The following is a 25,095-nucleotide window of genomic DNA, read 5'->3' as shown; positions in this document are numbered from 1 at the left end:
CCTGTGACAGGGCAGTCCCCTGTGAAGTGCACTTAGCACTCCTGGCTGAGAATGCTCTGTCCATGCAAAGGCCCTGAGGCAGGAGCAAGCTGGGCCAGGATGCTGAGGCAAAAGAGCTTCCTAATCCTGAGCTCTGTGGCCACAGGAGGATGCTGGGAGCTCAGGGCACTGGCTGCCATGGATACATGAGAACACGCAGGAGACCAATGCACATGCTTGTTGTGGTCCAGACAGGACATACTGGGCTTGGGTGGGAGAAGAAGTGGAGAGCGTTGGTCCACTCTAGAGAGCACCTGGCCTGCCATTGTTACACTGGAGAGCCAAGGTTCTGGCACACAGGGACAGGGCCTCGTGTGTGGTGGGGGGAGACTGGATTTTGTACACTCAGATTCTCCAGTCCCTGCCCATAGCCGCCCCTCAGCTGATAAGACTCTTTCCCCCTCCTCCGTCCATTTCTTTGGAGACCAAGGCAGTTGTACAAACCCATGCAGGCAGGGAGGTATTATCTCTCTGATCCTCAGCTTCCTAGAGTCCTGTGCCCAGCGCTGGAAGGTGTGTGCACACATCTAGTTTCTCAGTGCCAGAGAGGTGGGGCATGGCTGTAATCCTGTCTCTCATCGCAGGACTTGGTCTGGGCCATCAGCTACTACATTCGCTTCTTCTGGACCTACGTCCCTTTCTACGGCATCCTGGGAGCTCTGGTTTTCCTCAACTTCATCAGGTAGCAAGCTTTGCCTCCCTGGGAACATCCGTGGGGCTGTGGCATGAGCGGGAGGAGGGAAGGTCGTCTGGCTCCTGCCCTGAGCCGGGCAGGGGAGCGGGGGATGTGGCTGTGTTGTTCATGGCTGGGGGCTGCAGCTCAGAGCTGTGCTCTCTTCCAGGTTCCTGGAGAGCCACTGGTTTGTGTGGGTTACACAGATGAATCATATTGTCATGGAGATCGACTTGGACCACTACCGAGACTGGTTCAGTAGCCAGGTGAGGGAAGCCAGAGTCCTGAACCAGGATCCTTGTCCCCAGATGCGGCTTGCCAGGGGGACCCAGGAATGTGCTGGGCATCCTTAGAGATGCCTGTGTCCTTCTGCTTGGCAGCCTCAGGGCTGAGCAAGAAAGGGACCAGTGGGGAATCTGGGCGGGTAGGCTGAGGCTGACTGGCAGAACGATGGGACACAGAGCTGGGACTCTGGGTCAAGCCCGCCATTGCGCGGATGAGGCCTGGTCCTTTGACCTTGCTCCCTTGCCTCCCACTCAGCTGGCAGCCACCTGCAATGTGGAGCAGTCCTTCTTCAATGACTGGTTCAGCGGGCATCTCAACTTCCAGATCGAGCACCAGTGAGTGTGACCCGGCCAGGCTTGGGGCAGGGGGAGGAGGGGCGGGAGCAAGAGGCAATGGGGGGAGGAATGGGAGAACAAGGCACCATGGGATATGTGTTCTTGCTCTGCACCTGCCACTGGCAAGGTTACTATCCCATCCTGAAAGCATGGCTCTGCAGCCAGCATGACTGTGCGCAGGAAGGAAGGAGTCCCTTGGGCTGTGAACGCACCCCAAAGCGTGGTGGCAGGCCACACGAGGCCTAGGAACTGGCTGTGGTTAGAGCTTGTACCCGCATCTCGTGATGCCAGGATGCAAGCAAGGCAGGGAAAACCATTCCCACTTGGTTGAATGGTGAACTGAGACCGGCAAAAGAGCTTGCCTGGAGCACCGGTGGACAAGGGACTGTCCTTGCTCTGGTCTCTCGTCCCTGTCCTCTTCCATCTTTTTTCTTTCTCTCATTTTCGTTTTTTTCACTTTTTTTCTTTTTTGTCAGTCGTGGGGCTTCAACTCTGGGCCTGGGCGCTGTCCCTAAGCTCTAAAGCTGTAGGCAAACTCTCTACTACTTGAGCCACAGTGCCACGCCCAGTTTTCTGGGTGGTTTATTGGAGATAAGACTCTCATGGCCTTTGCTGCTTTGAACCTCAGTCCTCAGATCTCAGCCTCCAGAGTAGCTAAGATTATAGGCATGAGCCACTGATGCTCGGGTTTTGTCCTTCCCTTCCCCTCCCTCCTCTCCCCTCTGCTCCTCTCTCCTCTCTCTCCTCCCTTTCTCCTTCCTTCTTTTTTGTGCCAGTACTGGGGCTTAAAGTCAGGGCTTTGGCACTGTTTCTTAGTGTTTTTTGTTTTTTTTTCTCCATGCAAGGTAGTGGTTCTATTGCTTGAGCCATGCCTCCCCTTTCCACTCTTTGCTGGTTAATGGACGGCTGGGAAGGTGGCTCAGTGGTAGAGCGCTTGCCTTGCATGCATGAGGCCCTGGGTTCGATTCCTCAGCACCACATAAGCAGAAAAAGCTGGAAGTGGCGCTGTGGCTCAAGTGGTAGAGCACTAGCCTTGAACTGAAGAGCTCAGGGACAGTACCCAGGCCCAGAGTTCAAGCCCCACAACCGACCAAAAAAAAAAAAAAGAGGCTCTCTGGGACTTTACTGCCTGGGCTGGCTTTGAACCACAGTCCTAGCTCTTGACCTTCTGAGAAGCTAAGATTACAGGCATGAGCTACCAGCACCCAGCTTCCTTTCCTTTCTTGAAAATCATGCTGGCCATCTAGTTCTCTTTCCAATTTCCTACCCTCAGCATGGTGCCAGTTGCTAACCCAGATAACCCCTGTAGCCACACACAGCCTTGTCCTAACTGCAGACAGGGCCTCCTGGTCGGTGGGAGGAAGGGGTGGGGGCGAGTGGCTGAGCCCCCAGCATCCTCACGCTCCCCCTGCCTGTGTCTCTCCCCAGCCTCTTCCCTACCATGCCCCGGCACAACTTGCACAAGATCGCCCCGCTGGTAAAATCTCTGTGTGCCAAGCATGGCATCGAGTACCAGGAGAAGCCGCTGCTGAGGGCCCTACTGGACATCATTAGGTATGGAGTCCTTGAGGCTCTGGGGATACAGGAAGGGGTTGGGGTGGGGGGTGAAGGCCATGGAGAGGCTGGGATCCCTCACCGTGGACAGTACGGAGACCACTGGCTGTCTGCTCTGAGTGGGAAGCACGCCTTCCCCATGTCCTTCCTTGGTGCCTGAACCCTATCTGACCCTCCCTCTCCCCTCCCCCCCCCCACCTTCTCTCTGCAGTTCTCTGAAGAAATCCGGGCAGCTATGGCTGGATGCCTACCTCCACAAATGAAGCGCCGCCCTTGGGGCACCCGGGGGGAGGGCCGAAGGCGTGGGTGCTGCGACAATAGGGAGGGGCGGACTTTCATTCTGAGTGTTCTTGTAAGGCTGGGGTACGCAGCAGTTCATGGATCCCCCCCCCACACACACAAACACACTTTTCTGTCTCCCTTTCTCCCCCTTTCCTTTTGTTCCTCCGCCTCCCAATCACCCAGTCTTCTCCGTTCTGCCTCGGCCCCCTTCTGCGCAGGCCCAGGAAAAGCCTGGGCTGCAGGTGGTGGCTCCATCCCTCCAGCTTCTACCCTTCAAGATCTGAGATCAGAGGTCCCAGAGTCTGGCCTGGCACTCCCCTTCGTTCACCCCCAAACTCCCTCCTTTCATCCCTCATAAACTTCAGTGGCCTGCAGGGAGGGTCCAACCCTGCAGCCCACCCCAACAGCTGAAGGGGTCCGCCTGTTTGGAGGGAGGCATGCTTTGTGCTCTGCTCTCTTTCCTGTGGCTGGGATGGATGCACAGTCTCCCTCCCGCTCTGGAGGGCTTCGGCCTGCAGCAAAGCCCTGAACTTGACCTTGAGGCCCAGAGAAATCTCTTTCCCTCTCCCACTGCTGGAGCAAAGCCCTATGCCATCATCTTCCTAACTCCAGAGGCTGCAGCCTTGGGTCCAAAGGGAGAGCGCCTTGGTGAGCTGGCCATGGCAGGTTAGGGGAGGACCCCTCCCCCACTCCCCCAGCCAGTCTCTAGCCACTTGGGCCCCTGAGTGGGGCTGGCCAGCTCCTCAGCCTCTCTCCTGATCTCTCCTTTTTCACTGTGTTTTTTTTTTTTTAAATCTTTCTTTTTTTCTAACCAGAATGTATTCTTACAGGGAGGTAGCAGGAAGACTGGGTCTCAGGACAATCTGCCTTTTCTAGATGTTTCTGGTCAGGCTTCCCTGAGCTCCATTGGGCTCACCTGCTGAGACCATCCGTCGTTAGACACTGGCTTGGAACTGTCGGAAGGGAGGGTAGGGGAGACGAGGGGAAGGAAGCCACCATGGGGTACCCGCGTGTGGGTGGGGACCCAGTGAGGACCAAACAGGATCTGAGAAATGTGGGGGTGGGAGGTTGCTGGGTAGTAATGGAACAGTAGGAGGGGAAGAGGGGACAGCTGTCCCATTGGAAGGGACGGGACCCAAGCTGGGTCTTCAGATGTAACCCACTAACCAATATTTAGATTCAGATGTGAATGACTCTGGGGACCTTTGAGGGAGCCTTCTAGTCCCTCCCAGCTCTGGCTGGCCAGCCAGGAGAGACCAGCTGGCTTCCAGAGACCTCCAGGTTACCATGGAAACACTCTCCCAAAATAAATAAAAACCAACTAGCTGCTGTATGTCCTCCCCCTAGAGGCCGAGTGAGTCCACAGGGGACCAATCGTAACTGTTAACGTGTTGTTTCCTCGCCCCTGAAGTTTTGGGGAAATAAAAGAAGTAATTTTATTCTCACTTCTTGTGGTTCAGTCCAATGGCTGGCTGGTTAGTGTGCTTCTTGGATGCTAATGTGTGTGGGGGGGGATGGGGAGGGTTGGCACTGGGGGGGCGGGAACTGGAAGGGAAGGGCAAGCCCTCCCCGGAGGGATGAGGACCTCATTTATAAGGTACTGGGGGGTGAATGGAACTGTTGTCCTCCCTCAAAGACGCTGCCAAGGAAAACAACTGATTCCATCTTGTTCTGTGCAGTGGCTCATCCAGTCCTCATGGCCTGAAGGGGGCCGATACCATCTCAGCCTCAGTCACCTGCTTCTATACCAAGGGACTGGGTCTGGGTCCTAGGTTGGTTTCAGCCCCAGATCTTGGAACAAGTGAATGGATGAACCACGGGCACCTGAACAGCTTGCCTTCCAGAGGCCAAGGCTCTTCTCTGCTCAGCTGGCTCTGGACGGACTGGCCTGGACAGGTCACTCCAATGTACAAGAACAGCCAAGAGGCACAGGGAAGCCAGCACCCCAGCGGCTGTCCATTGGTGGCTCCTTCCAGCAGGACTAGGGAGGGCGCCCCTGGAGGGGGGAAGCCCCTCATCCCTTTGAGTGGTCTTAGAGGACAAGCTGGTGGCCCAGGGAGGGGCATGGTGGACAATTCCCTGAGCTTGGAAGAAGAGATTACTCCTACCTCACTGAGGCCCTGGGGCCTCCAACCCACTGGACCACCATTCTGTATTTCAGTACTGAAAACCTCCAGCTGTGCCCCATTAGAGGTCTATCCTTAATCAACCACTATTCTGCCTGCCCCGTGGGCTGGGCCTGCCACCCCAGGATGCTTTGGGATACAGATGGTGGGAAGCAGCCCATGCCCTGGGAATCCAGGGCCCATCTGCTGTGATAGCCAGGGACTAAGGGAGAGAGTGCTAGGGTGGAGAGGAAGGTGTAGACTCATGCCTAGCTTTGGGGGTATCAGGCAAATCTAGATCTTTGGACACCTGTTCCCCCCGCCCCCAACACACACACAAGTCCTTGACTTGCCCTTGAATAGTGCTCAGGTCAAGGAGCTGGGAACTGCTGTTGGCATGAGCTCCCTCCTGCACCTCCCTCCTCCCAGCACCTTTAGAATTGAGTTGTTACACTCTGCCCAAACGGTGTCGCTCTAATATTCAAGGTCATTCGTGAGCAACCATTGATACCTCCATTCCTAGGCCCGGAGAGGGGCCTAGGCCTAGCTGGAGGCTGATACCAATTGAATCAGGACAAGCACAGGGGATTCAGCTCCTGACCCGTCTGCCTGGCCCTCTTGTCAATATCAGGCTACTTGCTGGAGGCCCTGAAGCTGGCCTGAGAGAGGGTATAGGCAGTGTGGGAGAGTCAGGGAGGTAAGTGACTAGTCCAGGTGGAGGAGATACGCTCACACCCATAGTGGGGTTCCCACTGAGATAGTCCAGTCAGCCTTGTGGTGGTGTGGGCACCTACAGAACACTAGGCTGAGAGGCAGGGCTGGGTGGAGCGGCTGGGCTGCGTGCGGAGCTGGAGGCCCAGAAGCAGCCTGACAACTTCCTCAGCTGCCCAACCAGGCTCTCTGGAGGGCAAGAGGAGGCCTTTTACAAGGAGGGGTGAGGTAGGAGCAGCCATGTGGCCTGTGCTTGATCATGCATGTGCCTATCAAGGTCCCTCAGCTGGCTTCACTGTGCTGTCCCCTAGAAAGGAGTCCCTAGGAATTGCCATGCAAATGTCAAATGGGTCAGCTGTGGCTCTCAACAGGGTTTCTGGTGGCTTCTCTAAACAGGCAGATGGGGAGAGCTAGTCCAGATCCTGGCCATCAAGTGTGTGTGTGTGTGTGTGTGTGTGTGTGTTTCCTTGTGTTAGTACTGGGGCTTGAACTCAGGACCTAGGTGTGTGTGTGTGTGTGTGTTTCCTTGTGTTAGTACTGGGGCTTGAACTCAGGACCTAGGTGTGTGTGTGTGTGTGTGTGTGTGTGTGTGTGTTTCCTTGTGTTAGTACTGAGGCTTGAACTCAGGACCTAGGTGTGTGGTGTGTGTGTGTGTGTGTGTTTCCTTGTGTTAGTACTGGGGCTTGAACTCAGGACCTAGGTGTGTGTGTGTGTGTGTGTGTGTGTGTGTGTGTTTCCTTGTGTTAGTACTGAGGCTTGAACTCAGGACCTAGGTGTGTGTGTGTGTGTGTGTGTGTGTTTCCTTGTGTTAGTACTGGGGCTTGAACTCAGGACCTAGGTGTGTGTGTGTGTGTGTTTCCTTGTGTTAGTACTGGGGCTTGAACTCAGGACCTAGGCACTGTCCCTGAGCTTTTTTGCTTAAGGCTAGCACTCTTACCACTTGAGCCACAGCTCCACTTCCAGCCTTTTTGGTGGTTCATTAGAGGGAAGAGTCTCACGAACTTTCCTGGCCCTGCTGGCTTCAAATCCTCAGATACCAGCCTCCTGAGTAGCTAGGATGACAGGTGAGAGCTACAAGTGCCCCGCATTTGAGTGTTATTTTGATAGTATTTTACATTTGCTAACCAAACTGGTTCAACACATAAATGAGTTCACCATCATGGTCCTCCTGCCCTCTGTTCCCCACTTTTCTTGGGACTCTGAAGGAAGTTTCGTCATCTGGCTCAAGAATGAATGGTAGAGCTAGTGACATAGGCTTAGAAAGGGTCAATAATGGCCAACCACTGGTGGTTCACACCTGTCATTCTAACTACCCAGGAGGCTGAGATCTGAGGATCATGGTTCAAAGCCAGCCCAGTCAGGAAAAGTCTATAGACTTATCTTCAATTAGCCCCCTGAAAACCAGAACTGGCACTGTGAGCACTAGCCTTGAGCAAAAGAGCTCAGGGACAGAGCCCAGGCCCTAAGTTCAAGCCCCACAACTGACCTCCCCTCTTCCCTGCCCTCCCCCCCCCAAAAAAAAAAAGAACAAGAGCTGATACTGTTAGTGTCCAGTTCCAGGACTCACAGTCTATCCTGTCATGAACATGTTGTTTGTTTGTCCACCAGCCACTCCCATATGCTAGGAAGAGCTGGCTCTCATGTCCTGGCCACAGGAGATTCAGGTTGGTTGATTGAAAAAACAAATCAACACACAGTCATGTTTCTTTCCCCCCCCCCTTCAGTAGTTTTTATTGCTGCTGCTGTTTTCTGTGCAGGGATTTTAAAAAAAGAATAAAAAAGGACGCCATGTTTCTCAGAGGCCTTTCTCTATTCCTTTTAGAAACATGGCCTGTCTTTACTCTGCAAAGGAAGAAAACCTCCGGGAAGTCAAACAAGTTACTGAGAAATTCTTGATTTGCCTAGGGGAGAGTGCACTTCCCTGGGCCACCAGCAGGGACAGCATAGAGCACAGCCTGCTGCACAGAGGTGCAGGCATTCTGGGAGCTCCTAGGGGGCGCTGCAGGTCCAGTGGCTCCTCTGGGCAGGAGGGGGGTGGCGGGGACATACCTCCCCAACACATGAGAGCCACCGTTGGAATTCTGGTGACTGCCTGCCAGAGCATGGGTAAATCCCATCTGAGCCCTCTAGCACTGTGTGCCACCAGGGGTCAGGCCTTGGCAAGTGGGAACAGTCTATGCAGAGACCCAGTACCCAGGGTTTCTTTTCTTCTCCCTTCCCTCCTTCTCTTTTTTCTTCCTTTTCCCCCTTTCTTTGTTCCTTCCCTCTCATCCTTCTTTTCTTCCCTCCCTTTTTTCCTCCCTCCCTCCTTCCCTTCCTTTCCTGTTCAACCCAAGTCCTTGAATATGTTAGCCAAGTGCTCTGCCACTGAGCTATATACATTCATCCCTGTTTAAAAGTAATTTTTTAAAGTTATTTTGGGTGGTTGAGAATGGGGCTTAGTGGTAGAGTGCTTGCAAAGCATGCATGAAGCCCTGGGTTCGATTCCTCAGTACCAAATAAACAGAAAAGGCCAGAACTGGTGCTGTGGCTCAAGTGGTAGAGTGCTAGCCTTGAGTAAAAGAAGCTTGGAGACAATGCCCAGACCCTGAGTTCAAGCCCCAGGACTGGAAACAAAATTTGGAACAGGGTCTTGTTAGATTGTACAGGCTGGCTTTAACTTTGTCTTCTGGACAGTTTTCTGAGTAGCTGGGATTATAGGAGGTGGAGCTGGGGGTGGGGGCCTGTGCTCCCCTGGACCGGGCTCAGGGAAGCAGTGTGCTAAATCCAGGCTGTCATCCTTTGAGAGCAGACTGAGGCCTTCTGCGCTGGGCTCTGGGCAGTCCCCAGCTTCTGGGACTGGGGCTGTGGCACTCACTGGCATCAAGGAGGCACTGAATTCCACCCAGACAAACAAAATGAATTGTGTGACACAGAATTGTCTGATACAGACAAACAAAATGAATTGTTTTCCCAAAATACCCAGGCCTGGCCTAGCTGTACCCATTGTCCAGATGAGGAGGCTGAGCCCCAATGAGTTGGCAGTGCTTGCTCTGAGGATGAGTCCTCTGATACCAGGGGGCAAAGTGGCTGGGCTTATTCAGTGCATTACTGTCCGGCAAGTACCTGGCCCAGGGTGGGGCTGGGGAATAGGCACCACCAGACACAGGAGTCACCGCTACTATCCACGTGCTGCCCCCACCCCCAAGACCTCCTGAGGACCCCATTGCCTGGAGGGCTGTAGGAGGGAGATGGTGCAGGATGGGGTGTGCTGACTTCTCCAGCATTCCATGGGCCCAGAACCCCATGTCCCATGACTCACCCCAGGATCCTGAGGAGTGGATGTGCTGGGGAGGAGGCAGCTCAACCCCTTCCCTCCCCGCCCCTCCCCCCCCATGTACACACAACGCCCCACTAGGGAGACTGCGGCAGACACCAGCTTCCAAACTCACACACATTCGACACCTCTCTATAATATATAGAGTTGATTTTTATATAAAAAATATCAGTTTTCCCCAATCCTTGATCTAGGAAAACATGCTGTACTTCGCAGAAGGGCCTTAAGTACTCTCCCTCCACCCCTGGTCCTGAGGGCGCTGCAAAGCCAAGGCCATTGGGCTGCTGAGGAGGGAAGAGGCAGGACCAGGAGCGAGTGTGGATGGCACTGGAGAGCCTGCCTGGAGTGGCTTGATGGTCCTGGGGCTGGGGCCCTTCCCCCACTTCTCCACCTGGGCGAGTCCTGCCTTCATTGGTGGAGATAGGCATCCAACCAGACATCACCAGACTTCTTCAGGGACCTGGGAGGCAAAGGCAGGGATCAGGACTCTATTGCAAGATACTCACATCCCCACTCCCTCATGGGAGTTCTCGTGTTCTGTTCTCGTGGGGAGGCAGCTGTGGGGCCAGGGAGAGGGGTCAGGAGAGGATGCCAGGCACTCACTGGTGGGAGTATGAGCTAGACTAGCAGTGAGGGCAGCCAGCCAAGACTCAATGAGTCTTGTGAGCCAATGACATACAGGAAGTGCACAGAATCTGCCCACCAGGAGCCTGGAGTCAGTGCGGGGAGGGAGGACCCAAAATTGTACAAGGAAACCCTGTGCCAGGTGCTTGGATGGAGTGAGCCAAGGCTCTACGGCTCAGAGGATCAGGCTGGGAAAGATCACGAAGGAGAAGCCTGAGTCTGAAATAGCAGGATGGATGGAAGAACATCCGAGCAGAGCTCAGCAGAGGGAGATCTATGCAGGGGCAGAGCCTCTGCTCTTCTCTCCATGTAAACCTGGTAGTCTCCCCTTGGCTGAGTGGCTCTCCCACATCCCAGCCCATGCCTACCTTAGGACCTTTGCAACTTCTGTACCCTTTGCCTGGAATGTTCTGCCAGGTGTCCCAATGATCAGCTTCCTGTCCCTGCTTACACCTGTCACCCTGTTAACAACTAAGTCTCTCCCTGGCCTTCTTTCCCCTCACCTGACCTTACCTAGGCTTTTCTTTTCTTTTTTTTTCCAGTCCTGGGGCTTGAACTCGGGGCCTGAAAACCATCTTCGAGCTTCTTTTGCTCAAGGGTAGCACTTTACCACTTGAGCCACAGCACCACTTCCGGCTTTTTCTGTTTATATGGTACTGACGATTTGAACCCAGAGCTTCATGCATGCTAGGCACGCACTCTACCTCTAAGCCACATTCCTAGCCCTACCCTAGGCTTTATTGGGGTGTTTTTGTGTGTATGCTGGTCCTTGGCTTTGAACTCTGGGGCCGGGCACTGTCCTTGAGCTTTTGTGCTCAAGACTAGTGCTCTAGCCGGGCACTGGTGGCTCATGCCTATCATCCTAGCTACTCAGGAGGCTGAGATCTGAGGATCATGGTTCAAAGCCAGCCCGGGCAGGGAAGTCGGTGAGACTCTTTTTTTTTTTTTTTGGGGCTTGAACTCTGGGCCTGGGCACTGTCCCTCAGCTCTTCAGCTCAAGGCGAGCGCTCTACCACTTGAGCTACAGCGCCACTTCCGGTTTTCTGGTGGTTTATTGGAGATAGGAGTCTCATGGTCTCTCCTGCCCGGGCTGGCTTTGAACCGAGATCCTCAGATCTCAGCCTCCTGAGTAGCTAGGATTACAGGCGTGAGCCACCAGCGCCCGGCTCGGTGAGACTCTTATATCCAATAAACCACTAGAAAACTGAAAGTGGTGCTGTGGCTCAAGTGGTAGAGCGCTCGCCTTGAGCTGAAGACCTGAAGGATGGTGCCCAAGCCCAGAGTTCAAGCCCACGAATGACCAAGAAAAATTTTAAAAAGACTAGTGCTCTATCACTTGAGCCACACCACTTTTGGCTTTTTGTAGTTGGTTGGAGATAAGAGTCTCACGGATTTTCCTGTTCAGGCTGGCTTTGAACCATGATCCTCAGATGTCAGCCTCTTGATTGGCTAGGATTACAGGCATGAGTCATGGGTGTTCAGCTTACCCTAGGTTTTTCTTGCTTTGTCAAAGCAATTCCCACATTTTCAGTACTTTTTTTTGAGTACCAATAGTCGTGGGGATTTGGGGTTTTGCTTGAACTCAGGTCCTTGTACTCTCCCTTAGCTTTTTCTGCTAAAGGCTGGCACAGTACCAACTTCAGCTACAGCTCCACCTCTGGCTTTTTGCTGGTTAATTGCAGGTCAGAGTCTCACCAACTTTCCTGTCCAGGGTGACTTCATACCATGATCCTCAGCTCTCAGGCCCCTGAGCAGCTAGGATTACAGACATGAGCCACTAGCACCTGGCTCTTTTCTTTTACTTCCAAAGCTGCTTGCTGTTTTCCCCACCTGGAAAGTCAGCTCCAGGGAGGCAGGACCTTTGGCCTGTATTACACACTGATGCATTTGTAGGTGCTCTGTGAATTCTCTGTGTGGATGAGTCATAGGGGAGGGAAGGAAGGCCTGTGCTGATCTAAAAAGGCCTGGAACACCAGTTCTTTGGAAGGCCCCCACATGGCTCAGAGGCCAGCTGCCTGGGGGGGTGGGGGGTGCTGACTAGGGCAAAGTAGAGCCTGGATGCAGCCTTACCTGATGATGTCCACCAGGGCGGTGAAGAAGGGCTTCACCTCATAATGCAGGCCATGCTTGGCACACAGCGACTTGATCAGCGGGGCCACTTTGTGGTAGTTGTGCCTTGGCATGGTAGGGAAGAGGCTGGGAAGGGGGTGGTGTGTCAGGAATAGCTGACAGCTGCAGTAGAGGGCCGTACCCTCTCTTCACCTCCAGGACCCCCCTTCCTACCTCTCCCAGAGTCCCTGGCCAGTGCAGGACTTTGCCTTGGCTTTCTGGGGAAAACTGGAGAGGGGGATGCTGGGACAGCCCCTACCTATCAGGTCCCCTGGGTCACACTCACTGGTGCTCAATCTGGTAGTTGAGGTGCCCGCTGAACCAGTCGAGAAAGAGCGACGGCTCCACATTGCAGGTGGCTGCCAGCTGCGAGGAGCAAGCAGGGCATCGATGAGGGAGGCCGGCTCTGATCCGGACCCCCAGCCATCCCTCCCACACATGGCAGCCCCGCCAGGGCCCACCCAGCCCTGCCCCGCTAGCTCTGAGCTAGGAGCCCTCCACCCAGCACAGTGCCCACCCAGCCCTTGCTGCTGCCTACCTGAGAGCTGGCCCAGTCCTGGTGCTTCTCATGGCCGATCTCCTTGGGGATGTGGTTCATCTGTGTGATCCACACGAACCAGTGGCTTTCCAGGACCCTAAGGGGGAGGCTCAGGTACTGCCCCACACCCAGCTCACACTGAGCCCCCTGGGTGGACACTCCAGTGTGGCTATCCCAGACCTGAGCCCCAGCACCCTGTCTGTAAACCAGGACTCTGCAAGTCTCCCTGCCTGGTGCTGACAAAAACTGAACAGATTGTCCCCCAGGAGTCTGAAGGCAGAGTAACCCTGCTTCAGAGAGGTCACCTGCCCATCCCCTGGGCCCGATTTCCCCTTAGCCACCCAGAGAAGTGACACTCTGAGAGGGGCAAATAAAGGCTCCTGTGTGACCTACACATTCCCTGCCATTCCACATCTGGCCATACCTGACAGCCACATAGAGAAGCAACGCTCCAGAGACACCGTAGAAAGGGACGTAGGACAAGAAGAAACGAGAGTAGAAGCTGGTGGCCCAGAGCAAGTCCTGCGAGGAGGGTAGAGGAAATGCTGAGTGGCCTCCAGGTGGCTGGAGTGGGGGGGGGGGACTAAGAGGATCTAGGGCCACCCAGTCTTCTGTTTTCATTTGTCTCAGGGCCCTGGCCAGGCCACTGGCTCTCCCTAGGCTTCTGTTTTTTTTTTTTTTTCCGGCTGGATAAATGGACAAGGTCCCAGACACATTAGCTCAGAGCGGACCATGAAGGGTGCATTGGAGTAGTCCCAACCAGGGTCTCAGATACCTGGCACACACAGTCAGTATCTCAATGATTCCTTATGAGTCGCAACCTACCAGAGACCCATGCACCCTTGCACCCACCCATACCCCCATGGCGTACACAGGGGCACCTATTTGCATTCATGGAGGGACAAAGCTGTCCCTGTGGCCCCGCCCACAGCCACATGTCACTCACCGTCCACTGCATGCACACCAGCATATATGCCAGGTTTTCCACTTCAAAGTTCACCAGGGTGAGCAGTGGGGGTCCAACTGCAAGAAGGAGCGAGAGCACAGGAGCGGGGCTGGGGTGCCAAGGCAGGGCGGGCATGGAGCGGGAAGAGGCTTCTGTTCCTCCAGGAGTGCGCATCACTACTGATGCTGGGCCTGGGCCAAGCCCTCATCACCCACAAGGCCGGCTCTTGTCCCACCCTGTCCTGCACTGCCCGCCCTCCCCCCCTCTCCCCTCCCCACTTCCCGCTCCTGGGGGAAACCTCACAGTGCCAGAGGTGGCTGAGGTCCCTCAGGACCATGGGGAGGGCGGTAGAGGCTCAGGTGTGGCCCCTCCAGGCCCCTACCCCAGGAGGACTGGCAGGCACTCACTCAGGAAGAAGTACAGGTGCTGGTGGTTGTAGGGTAGGTATCTGCGTTTCTTCTTGCCGTACTGTGGAGACAGGCGGTGGGCTAGGGGAGAACAGCTCTCCAGGCCAAGTTCAAGGGGCTGATGAGGCCAAGGTCAAAGGCAACTCTAGATTCTAGCAATCAGGCCCTGGCTAAGGAGATGGGGAGAAAGCACACTGGGCCAGGGGTTGGAGCTAGAGCTAGAATGGGAACTAAGCCTGGGGACCAGATGGGCAGGTAGCTCGGCCGCTGCCAGGTCCTCTGAGGTGCTGGCCTGGCCCGGGGGGGGGGGCTGTGCCCTTCCCTACCCACCTCCACTGATGACTCCCCCACAAGGAAGACGGGCGCCAGGGTCACATCTGGGTCTTTGTTCAAGATGTTGGGCTTGGCGTGGTGCTGGAAGTGACGGAAATTCCACCAGTGCGCAGAGAAGCCCTGTGGGGAGATGGAGGCTCAGGCTGTGCACCCACACTGGGTGGCCCCACACTTGGACAGACCCAGCCCAGTGCCCCAGCTAAGCCCCTGGCTGCCCACCCACCCATCCACCTCTGCTCTCACCTTCAGCTGCCCCATCACAAACTGCTGGGCCACCTGGTTCCAGCGGGACTTTCTAAAGATGGAGGCGTGGCCCAAGTCGTGCTGTAGACACCAGCTCTGGGCCTGGGGAGAGGGGTGGGTCAGGAGCTGGTGAAGGGAGCCCAGGCAGGGAGGGCAAAGAGCTCCAGGCTCTCTGCAGATCCTTGGGTCTACCCACTGCTAATGCCGCACTCCAAGTCCCAGCGGACAGTGCTTCGTGTTACAGATCAGGGCAGGTGAGTCAGAGAGGAAGGAAATCTCAAGTGCTGGGACATACATACCCCAAAGCCAAGCACATCTCCAATCTTCCCTAGGCTTCCTAACTCCTGCATCCTTTCCTCCCTCAAGACAATCTCTTCCTCAGGGTGTGTCATGGAAACCACAGCCTCTCTTTCCCAAGACCCAGCCAAAGGCCGAAAAATCTTGACTCTAATTTTCCCATTTGTCTTAGAGCTGGCCATAAATCCTCACGCCTCTCCTACATGATAGCAGATACTAAGACCCTCCCCCACATAGCTGGGAGGAACAAACAGAAGAATCTGGACAGCCCTCACTAGGTTTCCTGTCTAGTCGTTATTTCTGGCCCTTTTCATGTCATCATATTTATATTATGGTGGCTTCATGAACCTAAGTATAAAAATAAATGGGTTGGGCTGGGAATGTGGCTTAGTGTTCAAGCACCAGGAGGGGCAAAAATAAACAAACAAACAAATAAATAAATAAGGACAGGTCAAACCAGGCGCTGGTGGCTCACATCTGTAATCCTTGCTACTCAGGAACTAAGATCTGAGATCGAGGTTCCAAACCAGCCCAGGTAGGAAAGTCTATGAGACCCTTATCTCCAAGAAACTACCCCCCTCCCTGAAAAAAGGTGGAGTGGTGCTGTGGCTCAAATGGTAGAGCACTAGCCTTGAGCAAAAGAGCTCAGAGACAGCACCCAGGCCCTGAGTTCAAGCTCTATAACAAAAAAATAGATAGATGAAGGGCTGGGAATGTGGCTTAGTGGTAGAGTGCTTGCCTAGCATACATGAAGCCCTGGATTTGATTCCTCAGTACTACATAAACAGAAGAAGCTAGACAAGGCACTGTGGCTCAAGTGGTAGAGTGCTAGCCTTGAGCAAAAGAAGCTTGGGGACTGTCCAGGCCCTGTGTTTAAGCCCCCAGGATTTGAAAAAATAGGGGAGGGGGGAGAAGGGGAGAGAGGGAGAGAGAGAGATTGATTACTGGATCTTTGGATCTTCAATCTGCAGGTGCCTGTGTCCTATAAAACCAAGGTAGAATAAACTATGATGCCATGCTTTCCTCTGAGGACCTGTCATCTGTCATTGGGATGGGCTGGGACCTTTCTTCCCTTACACAAGTCTGACATGGAGCTGTGACCTTCTGCTGTGACTTCCCCAACCTGTGCTTGCTCAAAGCTTATTAAATAAGGAAGAAACTTCCATAGCTCCATCAGAATCCACTGTGACCCACAGGGATTCCTTTGGGGCCATCTGGTTGTTCTCTTATTTGTTCATTCATTCATTCATTCAGCAGATATTTTTCCAGTGCCCACATGTGCTGGCCCTGTTGTGTGTTGCTTGGTCCCAGAGTCACCTGGGAGAGAGCCAGGATGAGAGCAGCAAAGGTGCTAGACACCCAGCCAGGGCCCAGGAGGTAGATGAGAAGCCAGGCCAGCACTTCCATGGCCAAGATGTGGCCCAGCAGGAGAGCGAAGAAGACAGGATCGGCCTCAAAGAGTTTCATGTCCTCAGCTGCCTGGCGCAGAGTTCGGAAGTCCTTGATCAGCTGGGTCTATCACAGGAGAGTGGCCAGTCAGCAGAGGAAGCGAGGCCTCTTGCTGTCCCCAGAAGCCTCCCACAGTTCCCCAGAACCCCAGCTACTCCTTCCAGGGTCCAATGTCAGGCCCAAGAATTGTGGACAGGATGTGACAGGTGTAGGAGTGAGAGTCTACAACTAGGGTTGAGCTGGGTGACTAGCTGATGGCCAAATTTCTGATGACTAAAAGGCACAGTGTGATGAACAGAGCCAGAGCCAGCTCACCAAACATCCTCAGGGCAGATAGGGCTCCTGGATTCAGAGGAGGGTAGGGGGCTGCCTAGAGACCCCAAGCTAGATCTGGGGCCCCCCCTCCCACAGGGCATGATGGCTACAGCTGGGGCTGGCAGACCAGTCTGGGCTCTGCTTCCCCTGGTGTGTGTGTGTGGGATTCAGATGGATCTGCTACTGCTAGTGGGCAAGGCCCCCCAGCCCCTCCCGCACCCGCTCACATTCTGAGGTCCATCCTGGCTGGGCTCCTCTGGGGCCAGTTCTCCGATCAGCAGGGGCTTCAGGAACTTGCGCACAAAATGGAGATCTTGATGAAAGGCATGGAAGGCATCCTGAAGGAGAGTGGACAGTCAGGTGGACAGACAGACAGACAGCTGGAGTTGCACTTGCAAGCAACCAGCAGAGACAGGGCAAGAAGGGCCGTTGATGGATGGACCAAGCAGCCAGAAAGATGAACAGGACATCAGCTGTTTGAGCCTGGTGCTGGCGGCTCTGCCTGTAATCCTAAGCTACTGAAGAGGCTGAGATCTGAGAATCACATTTTAAAGGCACCCCCACCCCTACCCCACCAGAAGTGAAGTCTGTGAGACTCTTATCTCCAATCAATCAGCCAACCAAGAAATGGAAGTGGAAGTGTAGCTCAGTTGGTAGAGTGCCAGCCTTGAGTGGAAAAGCTAAACGAGCGTTCAAGTCTCGTGCTGGTGTGCATGCATGTGTGCGTGTGTACATGCATGCGTGTGTGTGTGTGTGTGTGTGTGTGTGTGTGTCATAGGGCTGGAGGGTAGGTGCAAGGCAAGAGAAAGAAGATAAAGGAAAGGGGGTGGGAAGACACAAGAGGTAAGGAGAAAGATCAGGAGCCAGGAAGAGAGCAGCAAGTAGTGAGAGGCCACTTGAACTTCACCTCAGGGCTCAGCCATCCTGATTTCTGCCTGAGGTGGTTTGGGTACTATACTTGGCACCGCTTTATTCTCACATGACAATGAATTGGGCCCATTAATTGTTCCCCATTTTTATTGTTGCCATCAATTTCAGAGGTTCCCCCTTCTGAATAGGTGAACACAGCAGGACTGTAGAAACAGGCTGGGCGGTGACCTCCTGTCCTGTCCCATGGGTCTGGGAAAGGTCACTGAGGGGTTTCTGGCTGCTAGAGGAAATGTCTTTGAAGAAGGCTGGTGAAGGCCAGGAGCCCCTATTGTTCTCTCCTGAGAAGCCTAGCAGCTTGTTTAAAAGTGGCATTGCTCTGGTGACATGGCTCTGGTGGCTCATGCTGTAATCCTAGCTAGTCAGGAGGCTGAGATCTGAGGATTGTGGTTTGAAGCCACAAGTAACTACTCAGAAAAAGCTGGACATGAAGCTGTGGCTCAAATGGTAAGGCATTAGCCTTGAGCAAAAGAAGCTCTCAGGGATCGCACCCAGGCCCTGAGTTCAAGTTCCAGGACCGGCACACACACAAAGTGACATGGCTTATCTAAGGACTATGCTACCGCAGTCAGTTCCCAGACCCCTGCACTAGGCTATCTGCTAGGTCCTAGGACTATGGGTTCTTCTCATCCATTTTTATTTTCTTATTTTCTGCCAGTATTGGAACTTGAACTCAGGGCCTAGGTGCTGTCCCTTAGCTTTTTCACTCAAGGTGAGTACCCTACCACTTAAGCTACAACTACTTCCAGCTTTCTGGTGATGAGTTTCACTGACTTTCCTTCCCCTGGTCTGGCTTTGAATTTTAATCCTCAGATTTTAGCCTCCTGAGTAGCTGAGATTACTGGCATGAGCCACAAACACCCTGCTTTATTGCCTATTAAAGACAGACTAAAATAGGCCGTGACGGCAGTCCTGTGGTCTCTGCGTGGTCCTGGGTGAAGGGAGCACTGGGGCATGGCCCTAGGCCACTATTTAGAAATCATTCCTGCCGGGGGACCCACCTAGAGCTCTCTTTCCCAATACTTCTTTACTTCCTGGCCTAGTGCAGTCCAGGGTCTGGTGGATGGGGCTGGAAGTTGCAGCTTCTAGAATAATCCAGGCCAATGTGGGTCTCAATAGAGGCAAACTTGGAAATGAACATTGAAGGAGAAGAAAAGAAGGGGTGAGGGGAGCCAGGGCCCAAGGAAGCTCCTCAGGAGCTGGGGTTGGTTAGGGAAAGGAGCCACAAGGGAAGACTAGTCTTGGGGACTCTGCTGACCTAATCACCAGCTTCCATTTCCTGGGGAAACCAAGTCAGAGAGTTCAGAGCCCTGCTCGCTCTAGGCTGTTAAGCATTAACTTATTTTTTCTTCTTTTGTACCAGGGCTTGAGCTCAGAGCCTGGATACTGTCTCTCAAGGCTGGTGTTCGACCATTTGAGCTACAACTCCACTTCCAGCTTTTTGATGGTTAACTGGTGATAAGGAGTCTCACAGGCTTCCCTGCCTGGGTTTGGTTTCAAACTTCGATGCTCAGATCTCAGCCTCCTGAGTTAGCTGGGATTACAGGCGGGAACCACTGTTGGGATGATAAACTATATCTCAATGAATAATTTTCTGGTATCCTATTCAGTGGCATTAAATAATTTCTTTTTTTTTTTTTTTTGGGTCCAGTCGTGGGGCCTGAACTCTGGGCCTGGGCGCTGTTCCTCAGCTCTTCAGCTCAAGGCTAGCACTCTACCACTTGAGCCACAGCGCCACTTCCCACTTTTTTCTTATTTGGTGCTGAGGAATCGAACCCAGGGCCTCGAGCATGCAAGGCAAGCGCTCTACCACTGAGCCACCTTCCCAGCCTGGCATTAAATAATTTCATGTGGTTGAGCATTCATCGCCCCTACTGATTTCCAGAAGTTTCTCAGCTGAAACCCTATAGTCCCTGTGCTGTGCCCTCCCCTCCCTCTCAGCCCCTGGCACCGGCCACGCCACTCTCTCCACACTCCGGGAACCGCATTTAAGTGGCTCATACGATGTTTTTGTGACCGGTTCATTTCACTTAGCCTCGTGTCCTGCGGGCCCTTCTGTAGTGTAGCCTGTGCCAGAAGTGCCTTTCTTTTAAGGCTGAGTGCTCGTGAAAGGTGTGCTATACAGAACCCAAGTGCACACAAAGCTCAGGAAGGCAGGCACACACACACACACACACACACACACACGATCTAGACTTAGGACATAATCTTGCGCACACACAGGTACATGATACAGGTCTAACATTTCCTCCCATCCAGCTTTTCCCTCTCTTGTCCCCTGTGTCTGTTTGGGGATCTGAGAAATGGAGGCACCAGGACGGAGGACAGCCCTGCCTCCTCTCCCCAGTGCTGATTCATGCACTAGCCCAGAGGAGGACACAGAGCAAGGCCCACCCAAGCGTCTTTCCAGTTGAGTCTGTCTCTTACAAAGAAAGATGTGAGCCCTCCCTCCCTCCCTCCACCCCCGTCCCCCTGGCCTTGGAAGACTGGCCAGAAATGTTCAGGAATGCGGTCAGGACTCTAGTTAGTGGTAAGGGGCAGGCAGGGGGCAACAGGCTGGGGCTGTCCAACAATCCTGGGGCTGAGGGGGCACTGTGAATGGAGCCGGGGTTCTCATGCTGGCAAGGAGCATTGGTAAAGTAGGTTCCTGGACACTGAGTTCAGACTGCGCGGGATATTCCTGGCTAGGGTCATGTGACCAGTCCTCCCTTGACCTCTGCTTAAGGTGGTGAAGGTCCTTAAGAAGAAAGTGAGAGGAAGTGGCACTGTGGCTCAAAGTGATAGAGTGCTAGCTAGCTAGCCTGGAGCAAAGGAGCTCAGGTACAGCGCCCACACCCTGAGTTCAAGCCCTATGACTGGCAAAAAAAGAAAAGAAGTGGACCAGACTCATCTCTGCAGCCCTATTTGCTAGTGAGAATGGGGGCCTCACCTGTCCAGGTCCCAGAGTTTGTCATGTCAGAACTGGGCTTCACCCGCCATTCAAACTCTGTCAGAAGATAGCTACAGTCTTTGCAGGGATCTCGGTCCCTGCAAACCTCCAAGTGGCTGGGCTGGCCATCACAGCCCCTGCTTCTCACTAAGTAGCGGCTGGCTAGCGCAGAGTGGGAGGGAGACCTGCCGGGGAGGGGGGAGAGAGAGGGGCACACTGGAATCAGCCTGCCTGCCCCAGCTGGAACCTGAGCGGCCACTTAGGAGCCAAGGAGTCCCAGACAATGCCATTCCTGCTCCATCTACTCCGCATTTCCTCATCAGTGAAATGGAGGCCACTAATGGCCATCTTGCAGACTGCTGGGAAGCCTGAGTCACAGAGGTAAAGCGCTTAGAAGGGGCCTTAGTGGCCAGCAAGTGCCCCATAGCCAAGATCTCATCTGAGTCCCACGGCCCGGATGTGACCCTAGAAGTCAGTGGCTGCAGATCTGTCAGTCAAGTCCAGGCTCAGGAGGGACAGGCAGGGGGAGCAGCCGTGGTCTACCCCAAATATGGAGGAGGAGGCGGGGAGGGAGTTCTGGTCACTGGCCAAAGAATGATGAGTGTTCTTGATGAGCCAGGAAGGACCTGGAATGGGCCACAAAGGACCTGCTGAGGCCCAGGTGGTGTGTTCTTTGCTACTTCCCAGCACCTTTGCTAGGGGGAGGTGGGCACTGGGTTTCCAAGGAAACCCTCAGCAAATCCCCTCCTCTCTGCTCTTCCCAGGTTGCAGTATAAAGCAAGGAACCCAGGCCCTGCATGTAAATGTGCCTTGCCATTTCCCTCCCTGCGATCCCTTCCAGCGGGGAGAATAGGGATGTAAAAAGTTGCCCTTTTTACAGAGGGGAGAACCAAGGGGGAAACCAAGGCACACGCTGAACAGGGCCCATCCAATTCCAGCCTTAGTAACAGAGCCCAGCCTACAGGCAGATGCCCCGAAGGAAGCTGCCCTTGGCCCCAGCATCCCCGGGGTCCAAATGAAGGGTGAGCGCGTGCGTTAAATCCTTGGCTTCACCAAAGCAGCCAGGCACGCCGGCATTCTTGTCCTCACTCCACCACTGGAGCCTGGACTGCTTTATCAGAAACTTGTGGCAGCCGGGACACCCTGGGGGAAGAATGGGAACAGCTGTCCCCTACGCTGAGGTCACCAGCATTCCCACCTCTGCAGACTGCATTCCTGCCAGCGCCAGACAAGCCCAACTCCTCCCCTGGAGAAGCCTGCAAGGGGAAAAGAGCCAGGCTAGATGGCAGCATGAGGCGGGTGGGAGGGGAATAAGGTTGCTAAAGGCCCACAGTGGGCCGAAGGCCACCAATGTGACAGGTGGAAACTGGTCACTGGGTCCAGATGTTGGCACCTCTGTGCTCTCACGTGGCCTCAGATCTGCCCTGTCCCTCCTCAGCTTTCATCCAGACACAAATCTCACTTTCCAAGCTCCCCTGATGAAGGTCCCATCCTATCAGGATCCCAAGAAAGGCAGGTCTCATTACATTATTCTTTTTGGCCTCATCTGCAAAATAGGCCAACGATAACGAGCACAGCATCTGAAACCGAAGACTAATCTGACACCATGGCATGGCCTGGGATGGTGGTACCGACTGAACACCTCCATCCTGGGACCGGCAGGAAGCTCCCTGGGTGGGTGGCTCAGGGGTCTGTTGGATCCTGGATCCTCCCACAACTCTTGGTGCCTCAGCCCAAAGGACACCGCAGAGTGCTGGGAAAATCCTCCCCCTCTCTATGGTCTTGGTTGCTCATGACAACCAAGTCATTGAGGATGACAGCACTCTGATCTGTACTGATAGGGAAACTGATAGGGAATGGTTCCCCAACAGTGTCCTTGTGTCCATAGCATCTCTTAATCTTCTTTCTTGGCCATGCTCACACTTTGAGGACCGGAAGAATGGCACCTTATGCATGGCCTCCCCAAAGGGAAAACAGGCTACTTCCATCCCTGCTCTTCTCCTGGGAGGCTCTCTACCTTTGCCCTCTCCATGAGGGCTCTCCTCCTCTGTGTGTGTATGTGTGTCTGGCTTTTTGGACTTTCCTGCGTGGGCTGGCTTTGAACCACGCTCCTCAGTTCTCAGTCTCCTGAGATTACAGGTGTGAGCCACAGATGTCCAGCTACCTTGAGAATTGAAAGATTAGCAATAACAAGTACTGAATTTAGAGTCAAGCACATAGAAGATGCTCAGTGTGTGGCCCCTCTATATATTTAGGCCAGCAGTGGCTAGGCCTGGCTGGCTGGTCCTGTTAGTCTCAGGATCTTACACAAACCTGGCCTAAGGCCCAGAGTGCTCTCCCCAGGGCACTGGGTTTTGTATCCCAGGATGGTCACAGATTGACTTCATGGCACAGGAACCCAGAGCGTTTCCTGGCAGGAAGGCTTCTGTTGCCTGGACATAAGAACAGCTGGTGAGAGGGGGCTGAGCGCCCTCCCCCACACACCTGAATTCCAGGGCCTGGGATGAGGTGCTTGGCATCTGAGCTTGATCATACATACAGAGTGTCTGGCTAGTCTAGTTCCTAGTATGCCTGTGAAGCCATAATGAACGAAGCCAGGGGGGGTTATATATCCAGCCACCTCCCTGTCCCTGTGGCTTGAGCAGACCAGGTATTTCTGGCTACTCCAGCCCAGTGTTTGGAGCCTTGAAGAAGCTAAGCAGTCCTTCTTATTAAACCGGGTTAGGGCCAGACGAGGTGGCCCAGTGCACTGCATAGACGCACTCCTACTGAGAGGCTAGCCACATTTACTACACATCGACAACATGGCCGGCCTAGGGCCACATAATTAGATATGTTCCTGCCAATGAGGCCAGCTTGCCATTTGGCCCCTGCTCTCCCCACGTGACAGATGAGGAAACTCAGGCTTGTCCAAGGAGTGGCATGCCCTGCTTGCGGCCATGTAGAGCCTGCAGTGGGAGAGCTAGGATCCAGCCCCAGAGAACAGATTTTTTTTTAATAATTAATTTATTTTATTGTTATCAGAGCGGTGGTGTACACAGGGATTACAATTACATGAGTCAGGTAATGAGTACATTTCCTTTCATCCAGTATCTTCTGTCCCTCGCTCTTTCCCAGCCTCCCTCCTGTCTCCACCCATAAGAGTTGTGTAGTTCACTTTCATCAATGTCCAGTGAGCCCCACTGCCGCTCTTTGTCACCGGTTTTCCCTCAAGTTCTGTGCCCTCCCCCCATTCTCCTGACATGAATACGTCATACATAAAGAAGGCAAAAAAATCATCAAAAAATAAAATAAGAAACATTTAAAAAGGTCATGTGAGTGTGTGTGCATGTGTGTGTGTGTGTGTGTGTGTGTGTGTGTGTGAATTCCAGGATATGGAAGGAAACAAGAGATCTCTCTCTTGCTTTTCATTTTCTGATGGGGCTCACTGACAGTGGATCAAAGACAATCAAAAGCTAAATATAAAGTTGAGAATGCCACGTGGGAGCCCCCTGCTCCCCAAGCAGGAAAAGTGATGGATAAATACTGTCTGAAGCCCCTCCCCGGCCTGTGCCCCCCTTCTGTCCTATGCCAGGGTGATCTCCCCTAAAACCCTCACAGAGCAGCTAGGGCTCAGGGTGAGGAGATGCCACATTGAATGCCTGCCATACCCCAGGAGAAACACACACACACACACACACACACACACACACTCAAATGCATCTGGACACACACTCCCGATTCCACATGCTGCTGAGTTCAAGAACCTTCTCACCCAGTCCCTCAACAACCTGGGAGGAAGGGAGAAGAGAGGGAGGCTGAAGTCCTAGGGTGGAGCAGAGTCTGCTCACCTGCCAAAGCTCCCCTGAGACTCATTCTCTCGGGTCTCGAAGCCATAGGGTGACTGACCTAGAACTCAGGACCTTGAGCTCTCCTTTTAACTTTTTCCCTGCCTCAAGGCTGGTACTCTACCACTTGAGCCACACTTCTAGCTTTTTCTGCTGGTTAGGTGGAGATACAAGAGTCTCTTGGATTTGTCCGCCCAGGCTGGCTTTGAAACAGGATCCTCAGATCTCAGCCTCCTGTATACTTAAGATTACAGGGAGTGTGTGTGTGTGTGTGTGTGTGTGTGTGTGAGTGTGTAATGGTTTATCAGAATTCTTGCTGGTCAAGGATCGAGCAGGGTAGCCTCAACCCGTTGTCCAGATTGGGGCCTGAGGAAAAGGGAGGCTGCTAAATCTGCTATTGATAGGCCCCCTCCACGGGGAAGGGGAGAGGGGGAGGGGGAGGGGAGGGGAGGGAGAGGGGAGAGGAGGGGGAGGGGAGGGGGCGCTTCAGCCAGCCGGTCCAGCGCTGAGCCTGGCCACACCCCTTCTGGTCTATGACTGGAGCTGGGAATGGGAAGCCAGGTTCCCGGGGGACCGTCCTGCTCCTGGGGTGACTGTCCTTCCTGAGGAGGCCCACCCAGCCTGGCTGGCAAAATCTTCCCACGTGGAGCTGCCAGCCCAGCAGAGGTGAGTCACTGGCGCTGAGAGCAGTTGGGGGGGGCAGATGTGGGGGAGGGACAGAGGTTAAAAGCCACAGACCTCCAGGCCCTGCCAGCTCCCAGCCTCTCCGGATTGGCACAGCCCTTGCCTCGGCTCTGGGGACCCCCATGGCCAGCTCCCAGCACCAGGCGCGACGCCTGCCTTGCTGGGGG

General features: G+C 54.1%; 2 protein-coding genes across 2 annotated transcripts in view; one reads left to right on the top strand and one right to left on the bottom strand.

The window, feature by feature from the left end:
* Fads2 (fatty acid desaturase 2) overlaps window positions 1–3,858 on the top strand; it is a 32,512-nt gene extending 28,654 nt beyond the window's left edge. The window contains exons 9-13 of the mRNA XM_013028984.1: window positions 624–721; window positions 882–978; window positions 1,253–1,332; window positions 2,761–2,886; window positions 3,098–3,858. Of these exons, the coding sequence (XP_012884438.1) occupies window positions 624–721; window positions 882–978; window positions 1,253–1,332; window positions 2,761–2,886; window positions 3,098–3,149 (453 nt within the window). The 3' untranslated portion in view covers window positions 3,150–3,858. The remainder of the gene's footprint in view (window positions 1–623; window positions 722–881; window positions 979–1,252; window positions 1,333–2,760; window positions 2,887–3,097) is intronic.
* Window positions 3,859–9,435: 5,577 nt separating this feature from the next.
* Window positions 9,436–22,449, bottom strand: Fads3 (fatty acid desaturase 3). The gene is made up of 16 exons (XM_013028983.1): window positions 22,435–22,449; window positions 21,616–21,673; window positions 21,380–21,560; window positions 20,418–20,602; window positions 17,541–17,611; window positions 16,789–16,899; window positions 16,115–16,312; window positions 14,501–14,602; window positions 14,255–14,377; window positions 13,925–13,985; window positions 13,518–13,594; window positions 12,996–13,093; window positions 12,572–12,668; window positions 12,320–12,399; window positions 11,995–12,120; window positions 9,436–9,760 (listed from the first exon to the last, which is right to left on the bottom strand). The coding sequence occupies exons 1-16, from the start codon at window positions 22,447–22,449 to the stop codon at window positions 9,709–9,711; spliced, it is 1,635 nt and encodes a 544-aa protein (XP_012884437.1). The 3' UTR covers window positions 9,436–9,708.
* Between the last annotated feature and the right edge of the window lie 2,646 nt (window positions 22,450–25,095).

The sequence above is a fragment of the Dipodomys ordii genome, unplaced genomic scaffold (assembly GCF_000151885.1).
Source record: "Dipodomys ordii isolate 6190 unplaced genomic scaffold, Dord_2.0 Scaffold117, whole genome shotgun sequence".
NCBI classification, from domain to species: Eukaryota; Metazoa; Chordata; class Mammalia; order Rodentia; family Heteromyidae; genus Dipodomys; species Dipodomys ordii.
The sequence above is the reverse complement of the archived record's forward strand: the minus strand, read 5'-3'. Positions and strand labels throughout refer to the sequence as shown.